This window comes from Sceloporus occidentalis, unplaced genomic scaffold (assembly GCF_023333645.1).
Source record: "Sceloporus occidentalis isolate IW3139 unplaced genomic scaffold, rSceOcc1.0.p SCAF_3, whole genome shotgun sequence".
NCBI lineage: Eukaryota > Metazoa > Chordata > Lepidosauria > Squamata > Phrynosomatidae > Sceloporus > Sceloporus occidentalis.
The window spans coordinates 167,480,202-167,498,823 of NW_028316983.1; the positions used below are offsets into that span (position 1 = coordinate 167,480,202).

At 41.5% G+C, this 18,622-nt stretch overlaps 1 protein-coding gene across 4 annotated transcripts in view; it reads left to right on the top strand.

Annotated features, from left to right (window-relative positions):
• The first annotated feature begins 1,936 nt into the window (after positions 1-1,936).
• Positions 1,937-18,622, top strand: part of RANBP9 (RAN binding protein 9) — a 49,751-nt gene continuing 33,065 nt past the window's right edge. For 3 of the 4 annotated variants that reach the window (XM_089516792.1, XM_089516793.1, XM_089516795.1), the window contains exons 1-2: positions 1,937-2,684; positions 8,193-8,304. In XM_089516792.1, coding sequence (XP_089372918.1) covers positions 2,186-2,684; positions 8,193-8,304 — 611 coding nt within the window. In that variant the 5' untranslated portion in view covers positions 1,937-2,185. The remainder of the gene's footprint in view (positions 2,685-8,192; positions 8,305-18,622) is intronic. The other variant, XM_089516794.1, reaches the window with a different exon arrangement.

An 18,622-nucleotide genomic window follows, 5' to 3' on the forward strand; every position in this document is an offset into this window, starting at 1 on the left:
AGGGAGTAAGACCGGCACTTGTGTAAATGAATAAACAAACACATCTGGGCAGACCCACTAAATCAAGTGGGACTTAGATAGATAGAGCCATTTATTATTCCAGTTATTCCAGCAAGCATAACTGTTTGTGCTCACCCTGAAGGCTCGATGGATGAGAGAGTAGATGGCGGGGAGGCAGTGCTTCCAGGGCAGATTACGCTCTGGCCTTTCACCAGAGCAGTGGTTCCCAACCTTTCTAATGCTGTGACCCTTTAATACAGTTCCTCATGTTGTGGTGACCCCCCACCATAAAATTATTTTATGGCTACTTCATAACTTTAATTTTGCTACTATTATGAATCGTATTTTCATTGTTACAAATTGAACATAAGTAAAGCATAGTTATTAATCACAAAAACAGCCTCAGAGGATGGCAATGGCAAATCTCCTCTGAAGAAACCTGACCAGAAAGCCCCAGGATAGGTTTGCCTTGAGCCTTGGGCAAGGAGCCACACTCTCTCAGCCTCAGAGGATGGCAATGGCAAAGCTCCTCTGGAGAAACCTGACCAGAAAGCCCCCTCATAGAAGGGCAGAGGGGTAGTGGTTCAAAGTGAAACTGAAACTCTTTGGCTGTGCTGTCTCTCTTCCTTTTTGCAGAGCTCTATGTTCCTGAGACAGGCAGGAAAGGGGGCTCTGTGGGCAGATGCTAAGCAACTGAGGAGGGGCCTGGAGGGCCTCTGAGGGGGGTCCTTGGCGACCCCTAGGAAATTGTAATTCGACCCCCAGGTTGGGAACCTCTGCACTAGAGGATGGCTCCCTTTTAAATACTGTAATGAGTTAAAAGTACAGTACTTACATTGACCCATGGATAAGTCGACTCAGGTTTTTCGGGTCAGTTTTTTGACTAAAATTTCCGGACTTACACATGAGTATATACAGTATGTATGTGTATGTGTATATATATATATATATATATATATAATGAAGTTTGGCTCCACCAATAGAAAACATGACTATGTATATATGATGTTTAACACAATCAATAATATGATTTTCTGCATTTGTGTATCAAAATAAACAGGACTCCAGTGCATGCGGTATTTGCCTTATCCGCCAAGGGCAGACTCTCTGTGTGTGTGCATGTGTGCATATATACATATGTATGTATGTATGTATGTATGTATAACTCCAAAAAACATGCCTTTCTTCATATATATATATATATAATTGAACTCAATCAATAAACTATGATTTTCTGCATCTGTGTGTGTGTGTGTATATATATATATATATATAATGTATAGCTCCAAAAGCATGCCTTTCTTCATGTATATGTTTAACTCAATCAATAAACGATGATTTTATGAATTCGTGTGTGTATATGTATATGTGTGTATATATACATATATATATATATATATATATACACACACACACACACAGATACGATGTATAACTCCCAAAAGCATACCTTTCTTCATTCATGTATAATTCATGTGTGTGTGTATATATACATACACACATATACATACATATATGATATTTAACTCCGTCAATAAGCAACATGTCTCTCTCTCTCTCTCTCTCTCTATATATATATATATATATATATATATATATATCCTTTCAGTACACTCTCCTTTACTCCGCCCTCCCTTAAAGGTGGGCCAAAAAAAGGCCCTCCTCCTCCATCCGGGTCCCTTGCTGTTGCCTTCCTTCTTGTCTCATTGCCTCCCTCAGTCCGCCATTTCCTGCCCCCTTTTCCCCTTCTGGCTCCGCCCCTTCATACTCTGACAAGCCCCGCCCCTTTCCCTGCTCAGCTGATTGTCGGAGGCGGTACAGCAGCAGCAGCAGCAGCAGCAACAGAGCCAGCCGCCACACACCTCCATCAATCACACAAAAAACCCCAACCCCTCCTCTCTACTTACGCGCAGGCGCATTACGAACAACAAACCTCAGCTCGGGTTCTAAGCGTGAGCGCAGGCGCGCATCCATGCGAGCGACGGGGCTGGCGACCTTCTTCCTGCTCCTTCCTCCTCTTTCGTCACTTCCATCCTTTTCTCGCGAGAGTTCCGTCTGGTTCCCCCCTCAGTCAGCCGAGGCTGCTGTCACTCCGGTTTAGGGCTGCCTTGTGTCAACACCTCTCTCCCTTTCCTCCTCGGAAAGAGCCCTTTCTCTCTCTCTCCCTCAGTCGACGAGGCCCGCAATGTCCGGGCAGCAGCAGCAACAGCAGCAGCAGCCGCTACCGGCGACGACGGCAGCGGTGGCGGCTCCTCCTCAAGCGTCCCCCTCCCCGGCCGCGCTCCTGCTTCACCCTCCGCCGCCTCCCCCTCCTCCTCCCCCTCCGCCGGCCTCCGCCGCCCCTCCGCCGCCTCCTCCTCCTCCGCCAGCCGTAGTGGCAGCAGCAGCGGCGGCGGCGGCGGCGGCGGCAACAACAGCAACCGCCTCTTCTTCCTCCTCCTCCGGCGGCTCTGGGCCGATGCCTGGCGGAAGCAGCAGCAGCAGCAGCGCCCCGTCTCCCTTCCCTCACAGCGGCGGCGGAGACCCGGCCCTGAACGAGCAAGAGAAGGAGCTCAAGCGCCGCCTGAAGCGCCTCTACCCGGCGGTGGACGAGCAGGAGACGCCGCTGCCCCGCTCCTGGAGCCCCAAGGACAAGTTCAGCTACATCGGCCTCTCGCAGAACAACCTCCGCGTCCACTACAAAGGTGGGCAGCCCCGGAGGAGGGAGAGACCACGACCCGGTTGGGATCCCGTTTCACTCTTTGTCTGGCTCTCTGCTATGGAATTCTGGGAGATGGAGTTTGTTTCGCTCCGCTCTGGGCCCCACAACAAACTCCAATTCCCAGAATTCCATAGCAGAGAGCCAGACAAAGAGTTAAAGCGGCGCCAAAGCAGAACAACAGGAAGTAGCGCTCATTGGGTCTCCTGCCCAATTTGGGAAACCCAAGTGGCGACAATAATCCGACGCCAGCCCTCCTCCTCCTCCTCCTCCTCCTCCCTCCTCTCGGGCTTGTTGTTATTCTCCGCAGCAGCCATGATCATTGGGCGATGATGATGATGATGGCTTGGCTTTGGGCGGAGGAGAGCTGGGTCCCTTCCCGCCGCCCTCCTCCTCCTCCTCCAGGGTCAGGGCAGGAGAGAGGCCGCCCTCCCGCCGTGTGACGTGTCCCATTAAAAATAACCGGCCAGGGCCAGGGATGCCTGTCTCTTGAGCAAGAGAGCAAAGGTCAGATGGAGGCGCAGAGGCCAATCTAAAGGGGGAAGGCGAGAGGATCGTGGTTTGTTGCCAAGGATTAATTACCCAGGGAATTCTGGGAACTGTAGTTTTGTGACACGTTGAGCCCTCTGCTGTCATACTGTTCTGGGGGCCGCAATAAACTACACTTCCCAGCGTTCCCTGGCACTGAGCCAGGGCAGTTACAGCAGCCTCAGACTGGTTTATTTCTGCAGTGTAGTTTATCTATATTTATCTATATCCTTATTTCTCTATGTTATCTATACGTTTACATTCTATATCTTAATATATCAAAATATCAGGCGTTAATGACAGAGAGAGTACATTTCATATGGAAACGTTTCTACTCTGCTGGAATTTCTTGGCCTCCTGTATATCTGGCAGAAATGACATGTAAAATAGAGTATTGTTAAAGAAAGAAAAATAAGAGGCATCGGCTGCTAAGTGTTTCTCCTGCAACTATGATATTAAGGCCCAAAGAATACAAATGAATGCAAACCTGGAAAACACTCATCTATTGTTATGGATCCAGATCCTCTGCTGGGTTGGTTATGAAAGGTGGGCTTTGGTAAGATTGTCAGATGAATACAGAAGAGGGTGGGAGACAGGGCCAGTGTGTTGTTGTTATAGTTGTTGTTGTTGTTGTCCAGAGTATAAAGTGTTGAAATTCAAGTCAGGTTTTGATAGGTATGAGGCCTTTGTTCAAAGTGTAGGTGAATGATAGCAGCATATTACAGTTGGCTTCTGTTAAAAGAGAAGAGTTCCTGGGCTCCAGCATCTGTTCAGTACAAAATATTAAATATCGATTTGGTGTAGACTCACAAAATCTGGGTGTGTGCTGCAGTACTGAGGTTCTAGGGGCCAATGCTGAAATAGAAAGTGTCAGCTCCCAGGGTGAGCACATACAATCTTGGATAACTAGGAAATTAACATGTTTGAAGGCCTGTTCTTCAAATGGAGATTTGAGATTTGTTTGTTTGTTTGTTTAAGTGCAGTGTATTGACTAGAAATGTTGTATGAAAGAACATGAATTGATGGGTCCACATGTAATGCTAAGCCTAGTGTTACGAGAGTGAGCCTCCCCTGGTCTCCCACAGGTTTGTGTGTCCCCTGTTCTTTCACAACTTCCATGGGAAGAGGTTCAGAAGTCTTTGCTTCCAATTAAAACTGGTCTTGTTGTCCAAACTCTGATTAATTTTAGCAGTGGTTACCGGTATCCGAACCAGAGTTCATGAAGCTGCCCTGGTTTTACTAACCATTGTTAAGATATTAACTGCAGTTTTAAGATTTGGACAGCATGCTGTACTGTGGTTGTTTTAAAATAGAACTGGAAGTCTCCAGTCTCCATCTTGTGGCTTGGCAGATGAGGAGAAGGAGAAGCAAGCAAGCCAAGAAGGAGACTGATCATTCCTGTAATGCCAAACCATAGTTTACAGTCTAAAAACTAACAGGAAGTCCACCTTAATGGCTGCTTTCAGATGTTTAGCATTACATCTGAATGCAGCCATTAACTTGAACTTTCAGGTTGGTTCTCTCTTTTGTTTTTGTTAACATGCTCATGGTTGAGGTACCTTTTTTTTAACTTCCTGAGGTATGTCATTAACTGTGGCTTATGCTTTGGCCATAATTTCCAGTTGTCTCATAATTTTCTCTTCTGTATTTTGTTTTGCTTTGTGTTCTGTTTTCTGTGATTTTTTTTTTGTTAACAAGTAAAAAATAGCATACTTGTGGCTTGGCATAATCTAAAAGTATATTTAGTGGGTTCTGTTTTTCCTTTCTGCTGCAATGTTCAAAAATAGCAGTGTTAAACTTCAGAGGACTTGCAGTGAGCTATGACCACACCTGTGGAAGGAAAAAGCTATGTGACTCCTTTCTCATAGACTGCATTGGCAATTGTTGTTGTTCAGAAAATACATTTAGTTAATAGAGAATATGGAGGGGAAAGGACAGAAGACTTGTTTAGGTAAGTTTCTTCTTCTGAAATGAATGCCAGTGAAGAAATGTATCTAAAGAGACATAGGGCTGGTACAGACCGGCACTAAAAGCCGCCTTCTGGGTGGCTGTGGGCAGCTTGAGGGTGTGGCAGGCACATGCCACACAGCCCCATGATGCCCTGAAGGTGCCCAGAGTGGCTTCCAGGTGTCTTGGGGCATTGCAGTTGCACTCTGCAAGCCCCCCACATGCCGGGAAGCCGCTCCAGGGTCTTGGAAGAGCCTCTAAAGGCTGAAAATGGAGTGGTTAAAAACCATTCCTTTTTTGGCTGGCGTCATGGGGTTTGGGGCTATGGCATACAGCTGCCACCACTCCACCTAGGCTGTCTTTCTGACTTTTTCTCCCTATAGTGATAATGAAGGGGATATTTTGGTGCATTTTACTCAGACTGAATAGGAAAAGGATATCTTTCTGTTTCTGCTGTGAGGGGTGGTCAAATTTCTGGGGGAAAGAGCAGAGAAGGGGTTTTTTTCCATGCAGGGCTTCCTTATTTAGGTAGTAGCATCACTGCGTAAGGTGCAACACTGTACAGTTCCAAATATCATTAAAAAGAAGAAGATAAAAGACACTTGGACACTTGGAAAATTGATAATCAGATCTAAAGGCTACAGAATTACAAAGTGAAAGAGAAGCTGGGGATGAGAATAAAGTTCTTTAATATACTGAAATTTCAGTATGTTTAGTGTTTGTTATTCTTTGGAAGCCAACTGTATCAACAGCTTAACAAATTTATTTATTTTGAAACAGTTTAAGGACAAATAGTCCTTGTTGAATCCATTCAAGCTCAGTATTTTCCCATAATGAGCCAACTAGATCATTATATGAATTAAGTTGTAATAAACCAGTAATATAATTTACTCTTCCTTGTTTATAAATCAGATGTACTATAGATATTTGTCTATAAGTTGACCCTATGTATAAGTCGGGGGGGGGGGTTAGGGCCAAAATTAAGGATTTTGATATGACTCTTGGATAAGTCAAGGGTAAAACTTAGAGGCATGTAACAAATTATGCAGCAGAGGAAAATGATATTGAAGAACTCACAAAATTCTGGCAAGCATAACTGCTAAAAGCTTGATGGATGGGAAGTGAACTATGGTGAATGGTTGCCCTGCGATTTGTGGGGAAAGTGACCAGCCACAGATGGGGCTAAGAAAATGTGCATATATCAAAAAGCATCTAAAGGCAAGAGTTAAGGTATAGTACTGTATTAACTCTTATCTTGGCTCTCCTCTGAGGGGAAGTGCCAAAGACCTGCTGCCATTTTTCTGACCAAGCATTCAAAAAGGCCAGAAGTGGCACCACAGGAGAGAGAGTAGAGGGAGTTGGTGCTTCTTTTCAGTTCTCCCAGGACAGACTGTTCTTACTTTTCACCACTGTACTCAGAGAAGGGAAAGGTTCATTTTTGATTAAAACAAAAATTAAGGTCCAGTACTTACATTGACCTGTGGATAGGTCAACCCAGGTTTTGGGGTTGATTTTTTGACAAAAATTCCTAGACTTACCCATGAGTATATACAGTAAATTGGCTTAGAAAACTGAATTGAAAAAACTTGCTTTTTCTTATAGTACTGGTGATAATTATTCCCTTTCCCCAGAATTGGGCATCAAGGCATCTTACTTATCAGATACAGTATAGATAATGTGTTCTGTTATTTGAAAATTTTAAGAAAGTACACCTGAGAACTTTCTCAAGGCCTGCTTTCTTTTGAAGGATCCTGCGTGAAAATCCATTTTGATACATTGACACCAGGTTAAGGGAGTTGAAAGGCATTCTGCTGATTTAGGTAGTTTGTCCCCCAAATTCCATTTGACCAGATTTTCAGTCTGACAAACATTCTATAGTAACTATTGGCATTGGCCCTTGGTTGTATAAACATATTTCAGATCCTGTTGATGTACCCAGCATGTAGCAACCTAACCAACTCCCTGACTGAGCTTGTGGCAACAACTCCAGTCTTTTGGTACTGATTCACATTAAGGCTGTTTTGTTAAAAATACTATTACCACCCCAACAAATTCGTAGGAATCACACTTTACATTTGGTTTGCTATTCTAAATGTATGAATTCATTGGGGCAAACGTGTACTTTCTCCTTTGTCATGGACAGATCCTGTCTGAGGAGTCTGGTTTTGTAGCCTTAGTAGGTGGTGGAGCATGTTAAATGGTTCATCTCCAGAATTTACTGGAATCTGCCTTTTGGGATTTTCTGACCGAATAGGAAGCTATTGTCAATTCTCTGCTTGATTTAAAAAAAAAAAAATAACAACATTGAACTGGCATTGGTGGTTGGTATGATCACTCCTGTATCGATAATTACTCCCCGACAGTAGTTATGAAGGCAGCTTATGGCTTTCAGAGGAGTTTCTGATGGTGAAAGTCTTGAGATAACAAAAGTATTGGTACCAGTAATCTTCCTTTCCCCTTGGCACTCCTCCTTCTTTTCTGTTTGTTTTAGCCTAAGGGCAGGGGCTGTTTCCACACAGAGTTAACAATTAAATTGCAAAATGTTTTGCTTGCATTAGCTTCTCCCCTTTTGTGTCTGGGAGGAGAAATAAATCAAGTTTCTTTCCTGCTTTAATTGATTCCTGGGTTGTTCACATGTGTGAACTAAGAAACTAAACCCTAGTTTGTTTACTGGTTCACCGGTAATAATTAATGTCTTTAACAATTTCATGATGTTTATTTTAAATCATGATTTGTCCCAAAAGCTGGCCAATGAAAAATATAATCATAATTGTCACCTTTTTCTTCTGAGATTTATTAAACTTAGTATTTGTTAATTTGTTGAGTCCTGATTAGAAAAATAAAATGAATTTTATAATATAGAAAGAGGATTGCATATTTTAACTGTCGTGTCTTTTGAAGTTTTTTGCAGTGGATTTGATCTTTATATCTAGTGTGGTGCCATTAATGCAATAAAATATGTTAAGTAATATTTATACTAAATATTGTATTCTGAACTATATTTTAATATATTTTTCAGGCCATGGAAAAACTCCTAAAGATGCTGCTTCTGTTCGAGCCACACATCCCATACCTGCTGCTTGTGGAATATACTATTTTGAAGTTAAAATTGTCAGTAAAGGAAGAGATGGGTAAGATTTTAGTGCATTTTTGTTTAAAATGTAGTTAAATTGATACAAACTTTCTACCAAAATAACTTCTGTGAAGTTCCCCTTCATAGTGAGATCCATATTCTAGAGTCCATAGTGTTTGATATACTATATGTTATACTATTTAAGCTTTATAGAAATAGAAAATAATAGAAAGAGGAGAGATTTAACTGCAAATCGAGTGTTCTCGATTTAAAGGTTTAGTCCAAATTATTAGATTGAAATCTGTAACTAACAGTGTATCTTTAATTCCTGGAGATTCCTGAGAACTCAAGCATTTTCTCTCACCAACCTGATTTCACTGCAAACAGTAATAGAATTCCCTGTGTTGCACATATAAAAAAGGATAGTTGAACCTCAGCTAGGTTTTCATAAATAAAAGCATATTTCCTGAACATTTTTTCGATAGTTCTCAGTTCAATAAGCTGAGTTTGCTATTCTTAGGTTTTGATTTTCTATAATATCTTTCTAGTAAATTCAAACGTTAGTGATCATTTTAGATGGTGCACTACATTCTATAATTTCCATATTATTATTTTTGTGATTAGAGTTGATGTGTATGAGTTTGCATTCCTGCTGCATACCTGACATGACAAATTATTGTTCAGGATACAAGTTGGCCATGACTTGCCCTGACTCCTAGTGGCCTGTTTTGGTACATTGGCCCTTTTTGAAGACTTCTCTGACAACTCTTTAAAAAGACCTACAGCAGTGTTTGGAAAGTATTATAACTCTATGCTGAACTTAAACTTTTTAAAATTCCTGTGTGGTCAAACATGAATTTTATGTAATAATTGTCTTTGGAAGATTCTCTGGACAAGATTAATCTTGTTAACTAAAAGGCTCTTACTTGCCTTGGCTGTAGTGTTCAATACCTAAATATTCTACTTTGTTAGAGGTGAAACTTCATCTATACATTTAAATTCTCACCAACAGTTGTCAGTAAAACTAGTCCTGATGAATCAACAAGTTATATAGACTGGACAGTGTAGTATGAATCAACTTTTCCATTTGAATTTTTAAGACCTGAGTTCCTATCTGGATCAAGTGACTCTAGTCCATATCTACCTGTCTGTAAAATGTGAATATATAGGATATGTCTCAGTATGTTTGTGGGGAAGAATAAGATTTGTAAAATACCATATAGATGAGCAATAACATGGTAAACACTTGTATAATTCACACTGTGTTCAGTGTGCAGAGGTAATGAACAATGCAAAAGACAGCATGGTATATAGACAATTTGTGATTTGGAACCAGCTTTAACTTTGTCTAGTCTGGAATTCACTGAGTTGACATTGTTCGTTTGTCATTCAGCTTGAGTCAGGTAGTGGTAAAACTGGAATATGTGATCTGTTATTTTGTTGTTAACTACCCTGGAGTTGATCTCGACTCATGGTGACCCTATGGATGAGACATCTCCAAGACCCTCTGTCCTCCAATGCACTGCTTAATTCCTGCAACCTCATACGCATGACCTCCTTAATAGAGGCCATCCATCTAGCATGTGGCCTTCCTACTTCCCTCCACCTTTCCCAGCATTGTTGTCTTTTCCAGTGAGTCCTTTCTTCTTATGTTGTGTCTGAAGTATGACAGCCTCAGTTTGAATGTCTTGGCTTCCAGGGAAGTTTCCGGCTTGATCTGTTCTAGGACCCATTTGTTTGTCCTTTTGGCTGTCCATGGGATCCTCAGCACTCTTCTCCAGCACCACATCACAAATGAATGGATTTTCTTCCTATCTTCTTTCTTAAACTGTCCAGCTCTCACATCCATACATAGTAATAGGGAATACAATGGTTTGTATGATTCTAACTTTTGTGCTCAGTTGTATATCTTTGCATTTTAGGTGCAGTACAGACCAGCAGTTTATGCCGGCCTGACCACATACTAGGGCTGGGCATCCACATGCCCCCAGCCCTAGTTCCACCGGCCTGCCACCATCATGGCACACACCCATCCACACTTTTCTTGTTCTTTCATTGCCACCCTCCCCATTCTTAATCTTCTTCTGATTTCTTGACTGCTGTCGCCATTTCTATCAATGTTTGATCCCAGGTTCGGTCCCATCTGTTCCTTGTAACTTGTTTTTTGCTATTTCTCTTATTGCAGTTTCCACCTGTGATTAAATTGTTTATTAGGAAGGTGAATGAGGTGAGGATGTAAATATTTAGACCAGTGGAATTGTTATTGAAATGAAATTAACTGTAGATTATGGCACTTTTCTGAAGGAAAGTGAACAATTAGATGTGGATTAGCTGTTGTTGTGTGCATTCAAGTTGTTTCTGAATTTGGCAAACCAAAGGCAAAATTATCACAGGGTTTTCTTGGCAAGATTTGAGTAGAGGGAGTTTGCTTTTGCCTCCCTCAGAGGCTGAGAGGGTATGATTTGCCCAAGGTCACCCAGTGGATTTCCATGGCCAAGTGGGGATTTGAACTGTGGTCTCCAGAGTCTTAACCTGTTTCATTTGTAAAAGCTTTTGTATCTATTATGGATTGAGACCTAGCAGTCTCTAGAAATAACTGCACTAATTTATATCCAGGCAGGGACATAGCCAGGATTTTGGGAAGGGGGGAGGGTCCAGACTAAGTGCCACCATTATAATGGGGCTTGGGTGCAGTGGCACGGCAGCGCACACCATTCATTTTATCTAATGGAAGGGGGAGTCCGGACCCCAAGGACCCCCCCCCCCGGCTACATCCCTGATCCAGGGGTTGTTGTGTTGGCCATGTTAGCAAAGTACAATGACATCAAAAATCCACAAAACAGTGATACCTTTATTAGGCAAACCAAAATGCACATTATACATGTTGCAAGCTTTCAAAGCTCCACTGGCTTCTTCATCAGGCAAAGGTGTTAAAATTATACAGGAGAATAAAAATTTATGACGATGTTAGTCACAAGCCTGCATTTTGTCAAAATATATCTGTTCTCAGTTTAGGTGGTATGGAGGGACATACAGGCAGGCAGGCACCTCCTTCTAGCCATGTGGGTACTCTTGGAAGTAAAATGTAAGTTCCATTAGCAAGACAACAAGAGATGCTCTTCTTGAGATCCAAGTTGCCTCTAACCTTTGTAAAGCTATAAACATGTCCAGTGGTAACCATGTTGGCTATGTAGCAAAGTACAGTAATGCCTGATGAAAAAGCCAGTGGAACTGTGAAGGCATTCAACATGTATTTTGTGCATTTTGGTTGGTCCAATAAAGGTATCACTGTTTTGTGGATTTTACAAGCTCCTTTGTTAGCCAGAGAGCACCGAATTTCTAAAGAAGTCCTCCACTACTCTTTACTATAGGTGATATATAGAAATCTTTACTGGGTTAACAGTGTAATCCTGTATATGTCCATTTTAAAGTGAGTCCCTCTGAATTCAATTGGTCTTACTCTAAGGAAAGTAGATACAGGATTGCAGCCTGAATAGTTAAGTTCTGGCTCCTCTTTTGCATTCTCCTTTTCGTTGCATTTCACAATGTCCCTATATTTCCAAGCAGTATTACATAACTTGTTTTTATGCTGAGATGTATTCCCTAGTTAGGGAGAAGCTTCCTCTTTCTGTCTTTCCTCCAAAGATTATTTGTTTTATGGGTCTTCAGCCTTCCTAGATAATCAAAATACTATAATTAAATATCTAATGTTTATCTTAGAATGATCATGTTCTGCATTTCAATTCTGGATTGATCTTGCCACATTTAAGCAAGTGCTTTAAGGAAAATGCAGAAAAATCAGGGGGAATCTCAGGGCCTGATGGATGATGATGTTGGGAAGTGGGGGACTCCATCTGAAGATCTCACCTTCTGTAGTAGATATTGAAAAATATATCAATTGGGTTACTGTAATACTTTCTCAACAATGAAATCTTCTCATACTTTGACTTTTGAATCTCACCAGCTATTCTTGAATCTAAGGTTCTTAGAATGTCTAGACTGATTGTTTACATGAGCATTAATACTTAAATATTTTTATATTTACCTTTCTGCTATATGCCTAAAATTGTACTTTCTTTTAACTCTCATTTAGCTGTGTTATGCTAATTGGGTATCTTTCCCCTAGATGTTTAGTTTTATCAGTAGGAATGTGACAGTTTTAGCTAAGAAGTCATTTTCTAGGGGATCAGGCTGCACATTGCAAAGGACATGCTTTTTCAACACGTTCATAACAGTTGGCCCTTCATATCCATGGATTCAACCATCCATGGCTTAAAATATGTATTTTTTAAATAAGCAAACCTTGATCTTGCCATTTTATAAAAGGGACACCATTTTACTATTCCATTGCATAGGGCAAGACTCCATGGATTTTGGTGTCCAGCAGGACAATGAGGACTGGAATCAAACCTCAGAGGATACGAAAGGCCCACTGTATCATAGTAAGACAGGGATCTGCAGGAAGCTTTGCTTAGCAAGGACACAGATAGTGCTGGTGGCTGGTGCCTGCTTGGTTCTGCTTGTGGAAGCAGCTTAAGAAACACAGAGCTTTATTTCTTGGCTTCTTTGTTATTATCCAAATGTGGGTGCTTTGTCTATTCTGGGTTGTTTCTCTTCCAGAAGACATAAAACCATGGATTCTCTCTTTGCTTTGTTGAGAGAGAATAAACCAAAGAGGAAGGTGCACTTGCATTTGGCCAGCTGTAGCTTTGCTTTGTGGGTCCCCCCCCCCCCCTACTTGAAATAGAATAGTTGGCCCAGAGCACTTGTTCACAGCCAATAAGCTAGGATCCCTGCAAAACATCTTTCTTCTTGTGAAGCAAGTGGAGCCAACCTAATGCACGTTGCCATTGTGCTGATTGTCAAACTGCTGCTTCAGTTTGATATGTGCCAAGATATTAGGTCCAAAATACACTGCAGAAATAATCCAGTTTGAGACCGCTTTAATTGCCTGGTTAAGTGCTAGGGAATCCTGGGAACTCTAGTTTATTGTGGCACCAGCTCTCTGATAGAGAAGGCTAAATGTCTCACAAAGCTACAGTTCCCAGAATTTCCAAGCATTGAGCTAGGGCAGTTAAAGCAGTCTTAAACTGGATGATTTCTGCAGTATGTTTTGGACTTTAATTAATGAAAGAACCACTAAAGATAGAGTTTGGTAAAATCCTGTTGAAAAATAAAAGTGTAATGATTGGCTGTTGTAAACATTTAACCCTGCATTCAAAACAAGCTGATTTTGGTGCCTGTAGAATAATTCTAGAGAACATAATACATACACAGCTATTAGACAGGTATAAAATCTTCTGCATATCTATTCAGAAATAAATTTCATTGAATTAATGGGGGGCTTGCTCTAAACTCAGTTTGCATAGATTTGTATGCTCATTTTCCTAAAAGGAACCCCACTGAATATGTGGAACATAAAGTACTAGCATCTAAGTTGTAGTAAGCCTATCATTTTGAAGCATCTTAATGCTGCTGCTGTTGTTGTTTTTGTTTCTGTTGTTGTGTGTGCTTTCAAGTTGTTTCAAACTTACGGTGAACCTATCATGGGGTTTTCTTGGCAAGATTCATTTGGAGGAGGTTTGCCATTGCCTTCTGCTGAGGCTGAGAGCATGTGACTTGCCCAAGATTACCCAGTGGGTTTCATGGTCGAGCTGGGAATCGAAACCTGATCTCAAGAGCCATAGTCCAACACTCAAATGAACTACACCATACTGACTTACATTTTAAAAAAAAGCCTAAATCCAGTGTCACACTGGCACTGTAGAACCCAAATGGCTGAACATTTATCCCCTTCCTTCCCCACTGCATCTCTTAGCACTGATAAAAAATTTGCTTGGGGGGGGGGTCCAGTCCTTCGGAGCAGTTTTTCAGGATGCATGGGAGGCTCTATTGCCTCCCCAAACATCTGCCTTTGGGCAGAAATGAGCTGTGGTGTTCACCTGCATCCCTTCAAAATACTGAAGAGATTGTGTGAAAGTGATGCAGCTCAGTGGGAGGAGAAAAGAAAGGCACCAGATTTTAAAATACATTTTTAGTTTTAAATTGTAAAAAAAGAAATTACAATTTTAACGTTTCTTTAAAAACATTACATCTTGTCAAATTTTCAATTTCACCACATAACACTATGAACATATAAATATGTACATTTAAGCTGTGCATGTGATACTGCAATTTAAAGGTATAATTTTAATATTGCTGATTGTTTATGTCACAACTATTGCCCTTATATTCAGTGATATATGGGAATTATAATTTATGTGTGTAACATTAGTACAGAAAACATTAGTCAGGATTCTGTATGGTATGATGTGGTATGGGAAGAGGTCATTGGGAGTGACACCAGCAGTTTACTGCATTGGATGATGGCAGCCCTAGTGACTCCACTGTGCAAACGTACTCTAAGCATTACAGAAAGGCTTTGTTTTGTTATTTGTAATTTCAACCAATACAAGAGGGAAGGGTCTCAGAGATAAAAATTCACTCCAAGCAAGACTCATAATAAATAAATAAACATGCCTCAGACAAATGATAAAAATAATATATACTGTTCCAACAATATTAATATCAATAGCCTATGTAGATAACAAGTAAACCAGGGGAATATAACCCTGAAAAGCAGGCCTGAACATTATTTATTTCTAGTATACTCGTCCCTCCCCATTTGTGGCTTTGACTTTTGTGGATTCGATTATTCATGGATTTTATTAATATGTTCTCTCTAGGAATCTCTAGGTCCTCCAGCACAGCTCTGTGGTCAACTTTAACCAAAAGTCACGTTGAAGGACCTAGAGATTTCTAGAGAAAACACTAGGCATTTGTACTCCTCCAAAGCAATTTTGTGGCCAATGTCTGGCAGATGTTGACCAAAGAGTTGCACTGGAGGACCTAGAGATTCTTATAGAGGTGTTCTCTCAGATAAAAAACATAGTGTTTTTGTTTTGGGGGGTTTTCCACATTTACAGGGGTCCTGTGCTCCTAACCCCAGGGAATGTGGAGGGACAAGTGTATTTCTATATCGTCTTCCAGCCCACAAGGGCTCCAGAGGATGAATAGATAAAACCCAATTAAAACAATATAGGAATAAAACATTTTAAACACATTAAAATGCTATTCAAAACCTAAAAGCAGTCTTAAAAACAATCTTAGAATCCAGTTTTAAGTAGTTAAAACAGCAATTTCAAACACTGAATGCTGTGAGGAACAGCACTGCTTTGGATGCTCATTAGGAGTATAAAAGAGCCTAACTTATTTGGGTAGGGAGTTCCTCAGTTGAGGTGTTGCTACAATAAAAGCCCTGTTACATATACGCATCCTCCGGATCCATGTCTGAACTGGCTGGAGTGGGCTTGATCCTGCCACAGGGGGTTTTGCCTGTGTTGTCTAAACTGGATGATGCCAGGCCGGGGGAAGCCAGGCCATTTGGCACATGCAGACAACCACCTGAGCAAACTATTTGAAATGCTTCTTTGTTAATATAAATTGTCATGCAAAATCAGTCATTTGTATTAGAAATTTTGTGGCTGAAATATTATATATATATTGAACCAGTAACCAGCTGTTTTGAATGCATCATAGAATCGTAGAGTTGGAAGAGACCACTAGGGCCATCCAGTCCAACCCCCTGCCATGCAGGAAATCCAAATCAAAGCATCCCTGACAGATGGCCATCCAGCCTCTGTTTAAAGACCTCCAAGGAAGGAGACTCTATCACCTTCCGAGGAAGTGCATTCCACTGTCGAACAGCCCTTACTGTCAGGAAGTTCCTCCTAATGTTCAGGTGGAATCTCTTTTCCTGTAGCTTGCATCCATTGTTCCGGGTCCTGTTCTCTGGGGCAGCAGAAAACAAGCTAGCTCCCTCCTCAATATGACATCCTTTCAAATATTTAAACAGGGCTATCATATCACCTCTTAACCTTCTTTTCTCCAGGCTAAACATCCCCAGCTCCCTAAGTCGTTCCTCATAGGGCATGGTTTCCAGACCCTTCACCATTTTTGTCGCCCTCCTTTGGACACGCTCCAGTTTCTCAATGTCCTTTCTGAATTGTGGCGCCCAGAACTGGACACAATATTCTAGGTGGGGCCTGACCAAAGCAGAATACAGTGGCACTATTACTTCTCTTGATCTAGACACTATACTTTTATTGATGCAGCCTAAAATAGCATTGGCCTTTTTAGCTGCCGCATCACACTGTTCACTCATGTTCAACTTGTGGTCTACTTGGACTCCTAGATCCCTTTCACACGTAGTTTCATTCAGCCAGGTGTCACCCATCCTATATCTGTGCATTTTATTTTTCCGCCCTAAGTGCAATACCTTACATTTCTCTGTGTTGAATTTCATTTTGTTAGCTTTGGCCCAGCTTTCTAGGCTATTCAGGTCATTTTGAATCTTGATCCTGTCCTCTGGAGTATTAGCTATTCCCCCTAATTTGGTGTCATCTGCAAATTTGATAAGTATGCTCCCAATTCTGTCATCCAGGTCATTGATAAAGATGTTGAATAGCACTGGGCCCAGGACAGAGCCCTGTGGGACCCCACTGGTCACTTCTCTCCAGGATGAAAAGGAGCCATTGTTGAGCACCCTTTGGGTTCGGCCGGTCAACCAATTACAGATCCATTTAACAGTTCCTTTGTCTAGCCCACATTTTACAAGCTTGTTTGCAAGAATGTCATGGGAAACCTTGTCAAAGGCCTTACTGAAATCAAGATATACTATATCCACAGCATTCCCTTCATCTACCAAGCTGGTAATTTTATCAAAGAAAGAGATTAGATTTGTCTGGCATGACTTGTTTCTCTGAAACCCATGTTGACTTTTTGTGATTATGGCATTGCCTTCTAGATGTTCACAGACTCTCTGTTTAATGATCTGCTCCAGAATCTTTCCTAGAACTGATGTCAGACTAACTGGACGATAATTGTTGGGATCCTCTTTTTTCCCCTTTTTGAAGATGGGGACAACGTTTGCCCTTCGCCAGTCTGCTGGGATCTCTCCTGTTCTCCAGGAGTTTTCAAATATGATTGCCAATGGCTCCGATATTACTTTTGCCAGTTCTTTTAATACCCTTGGATGGAGTTCATCTGGTCCCGGAGCCTTAAATTCATTTAGATTAACAAGGTGTTCCTCTACTATCTCTTTACTTATTCTGTGCTGAAATTCCCCTATTCTGTCCTCTGCTCCATTATCCTCAGGTTGAGCACCCTTTGCCTTTTCTGAGAAGACTGAGGCAAAGAAGGTGTTGAGTAATTCTGCCTTTTCTCTATCTCCTGTTAGCATTTTGCCATCTTCTCCACGCAGTGGTCCTACCGTTTCCTTCTTCTTCCTCTTGTTGAGGACATATCCAAAAAAGCCCTTTTTATTGTTCTTAACCTCTCTAGCAAGCCTGAGTTCATTCTGCGCTTTAGCTTTTCTGACTTTACCCCTACACATGCCTGCTATTTCTTTGAATTCCTTTTTCGTGATTTCCCCCTTTTTCCATTTCTTATACATGTTCCGTTTCAAACTTAGCTCGGTTGAAAGTTCCTTAGTCATCCATCCTGGTTTCTTGAGACACCTCCCGTTTTTCTTTCTCACTGGAACTGTTTGAAATTGTGCCTTCAGTATCTCCCTTTTGAGAAAGTCCCATCTGTCCTGAACTCCTTTATCTTTTAGTATTTCTGACCATGGAATCGCCCTCAATACTTCTCTAAGTTTACTGAAATCTGCTCTCCTAAAGTCTAGGATGCGTGTCTGACTCTGCCTGGCTTCTCCTTTCCACTGTATTACAAACTCCAGGAGAACATGGTCACTTCCACCTAATGATCCCACCACTTGCACCCCATTAACCAAGTCATCCTTGTTGGTTAGGATCAGATCTAAAATAGCTGACCCCCTTGTTGCCTCTTCCACCTTTTGGACCATGATATTGTCTTCCAGGCAAGTGAGGAATTTGCTAGACCTTGAGGATTTTGCTGAGTTTGACTTCCAGCAAATATCAGGATAGTTGAAGTCGCCCATCACTACTACATCTCTCTTTTCTGACTGTGTGGTCATCTGTTCTAGAAAGATATCATCCAATTCCTCAGTCTGACTTGGGGGTCTGTAGTAGACTCCCACCATAACATCCTTGTTGTTTCCCTCCCCTTTGATTCTTATCCAGATGCTCTCCACCTGGCTTCCATGATTGATGTCCAGGATCTCTTCACTGGTGTAAATATCTCTGACATATAGTGCTATTCCTCCTCCTTTCCTGTTTGGCCTATTTCTCTTAATAAGGTTATACCCCTCTATTTCCACATTCCAATCATGAGACTCATCCCACCAGGTTTCAGTGATGTCTATTATATCATATTTGCTTTGTTGTACTAGGAGTTCGAGTTCATCTTGCTTATTT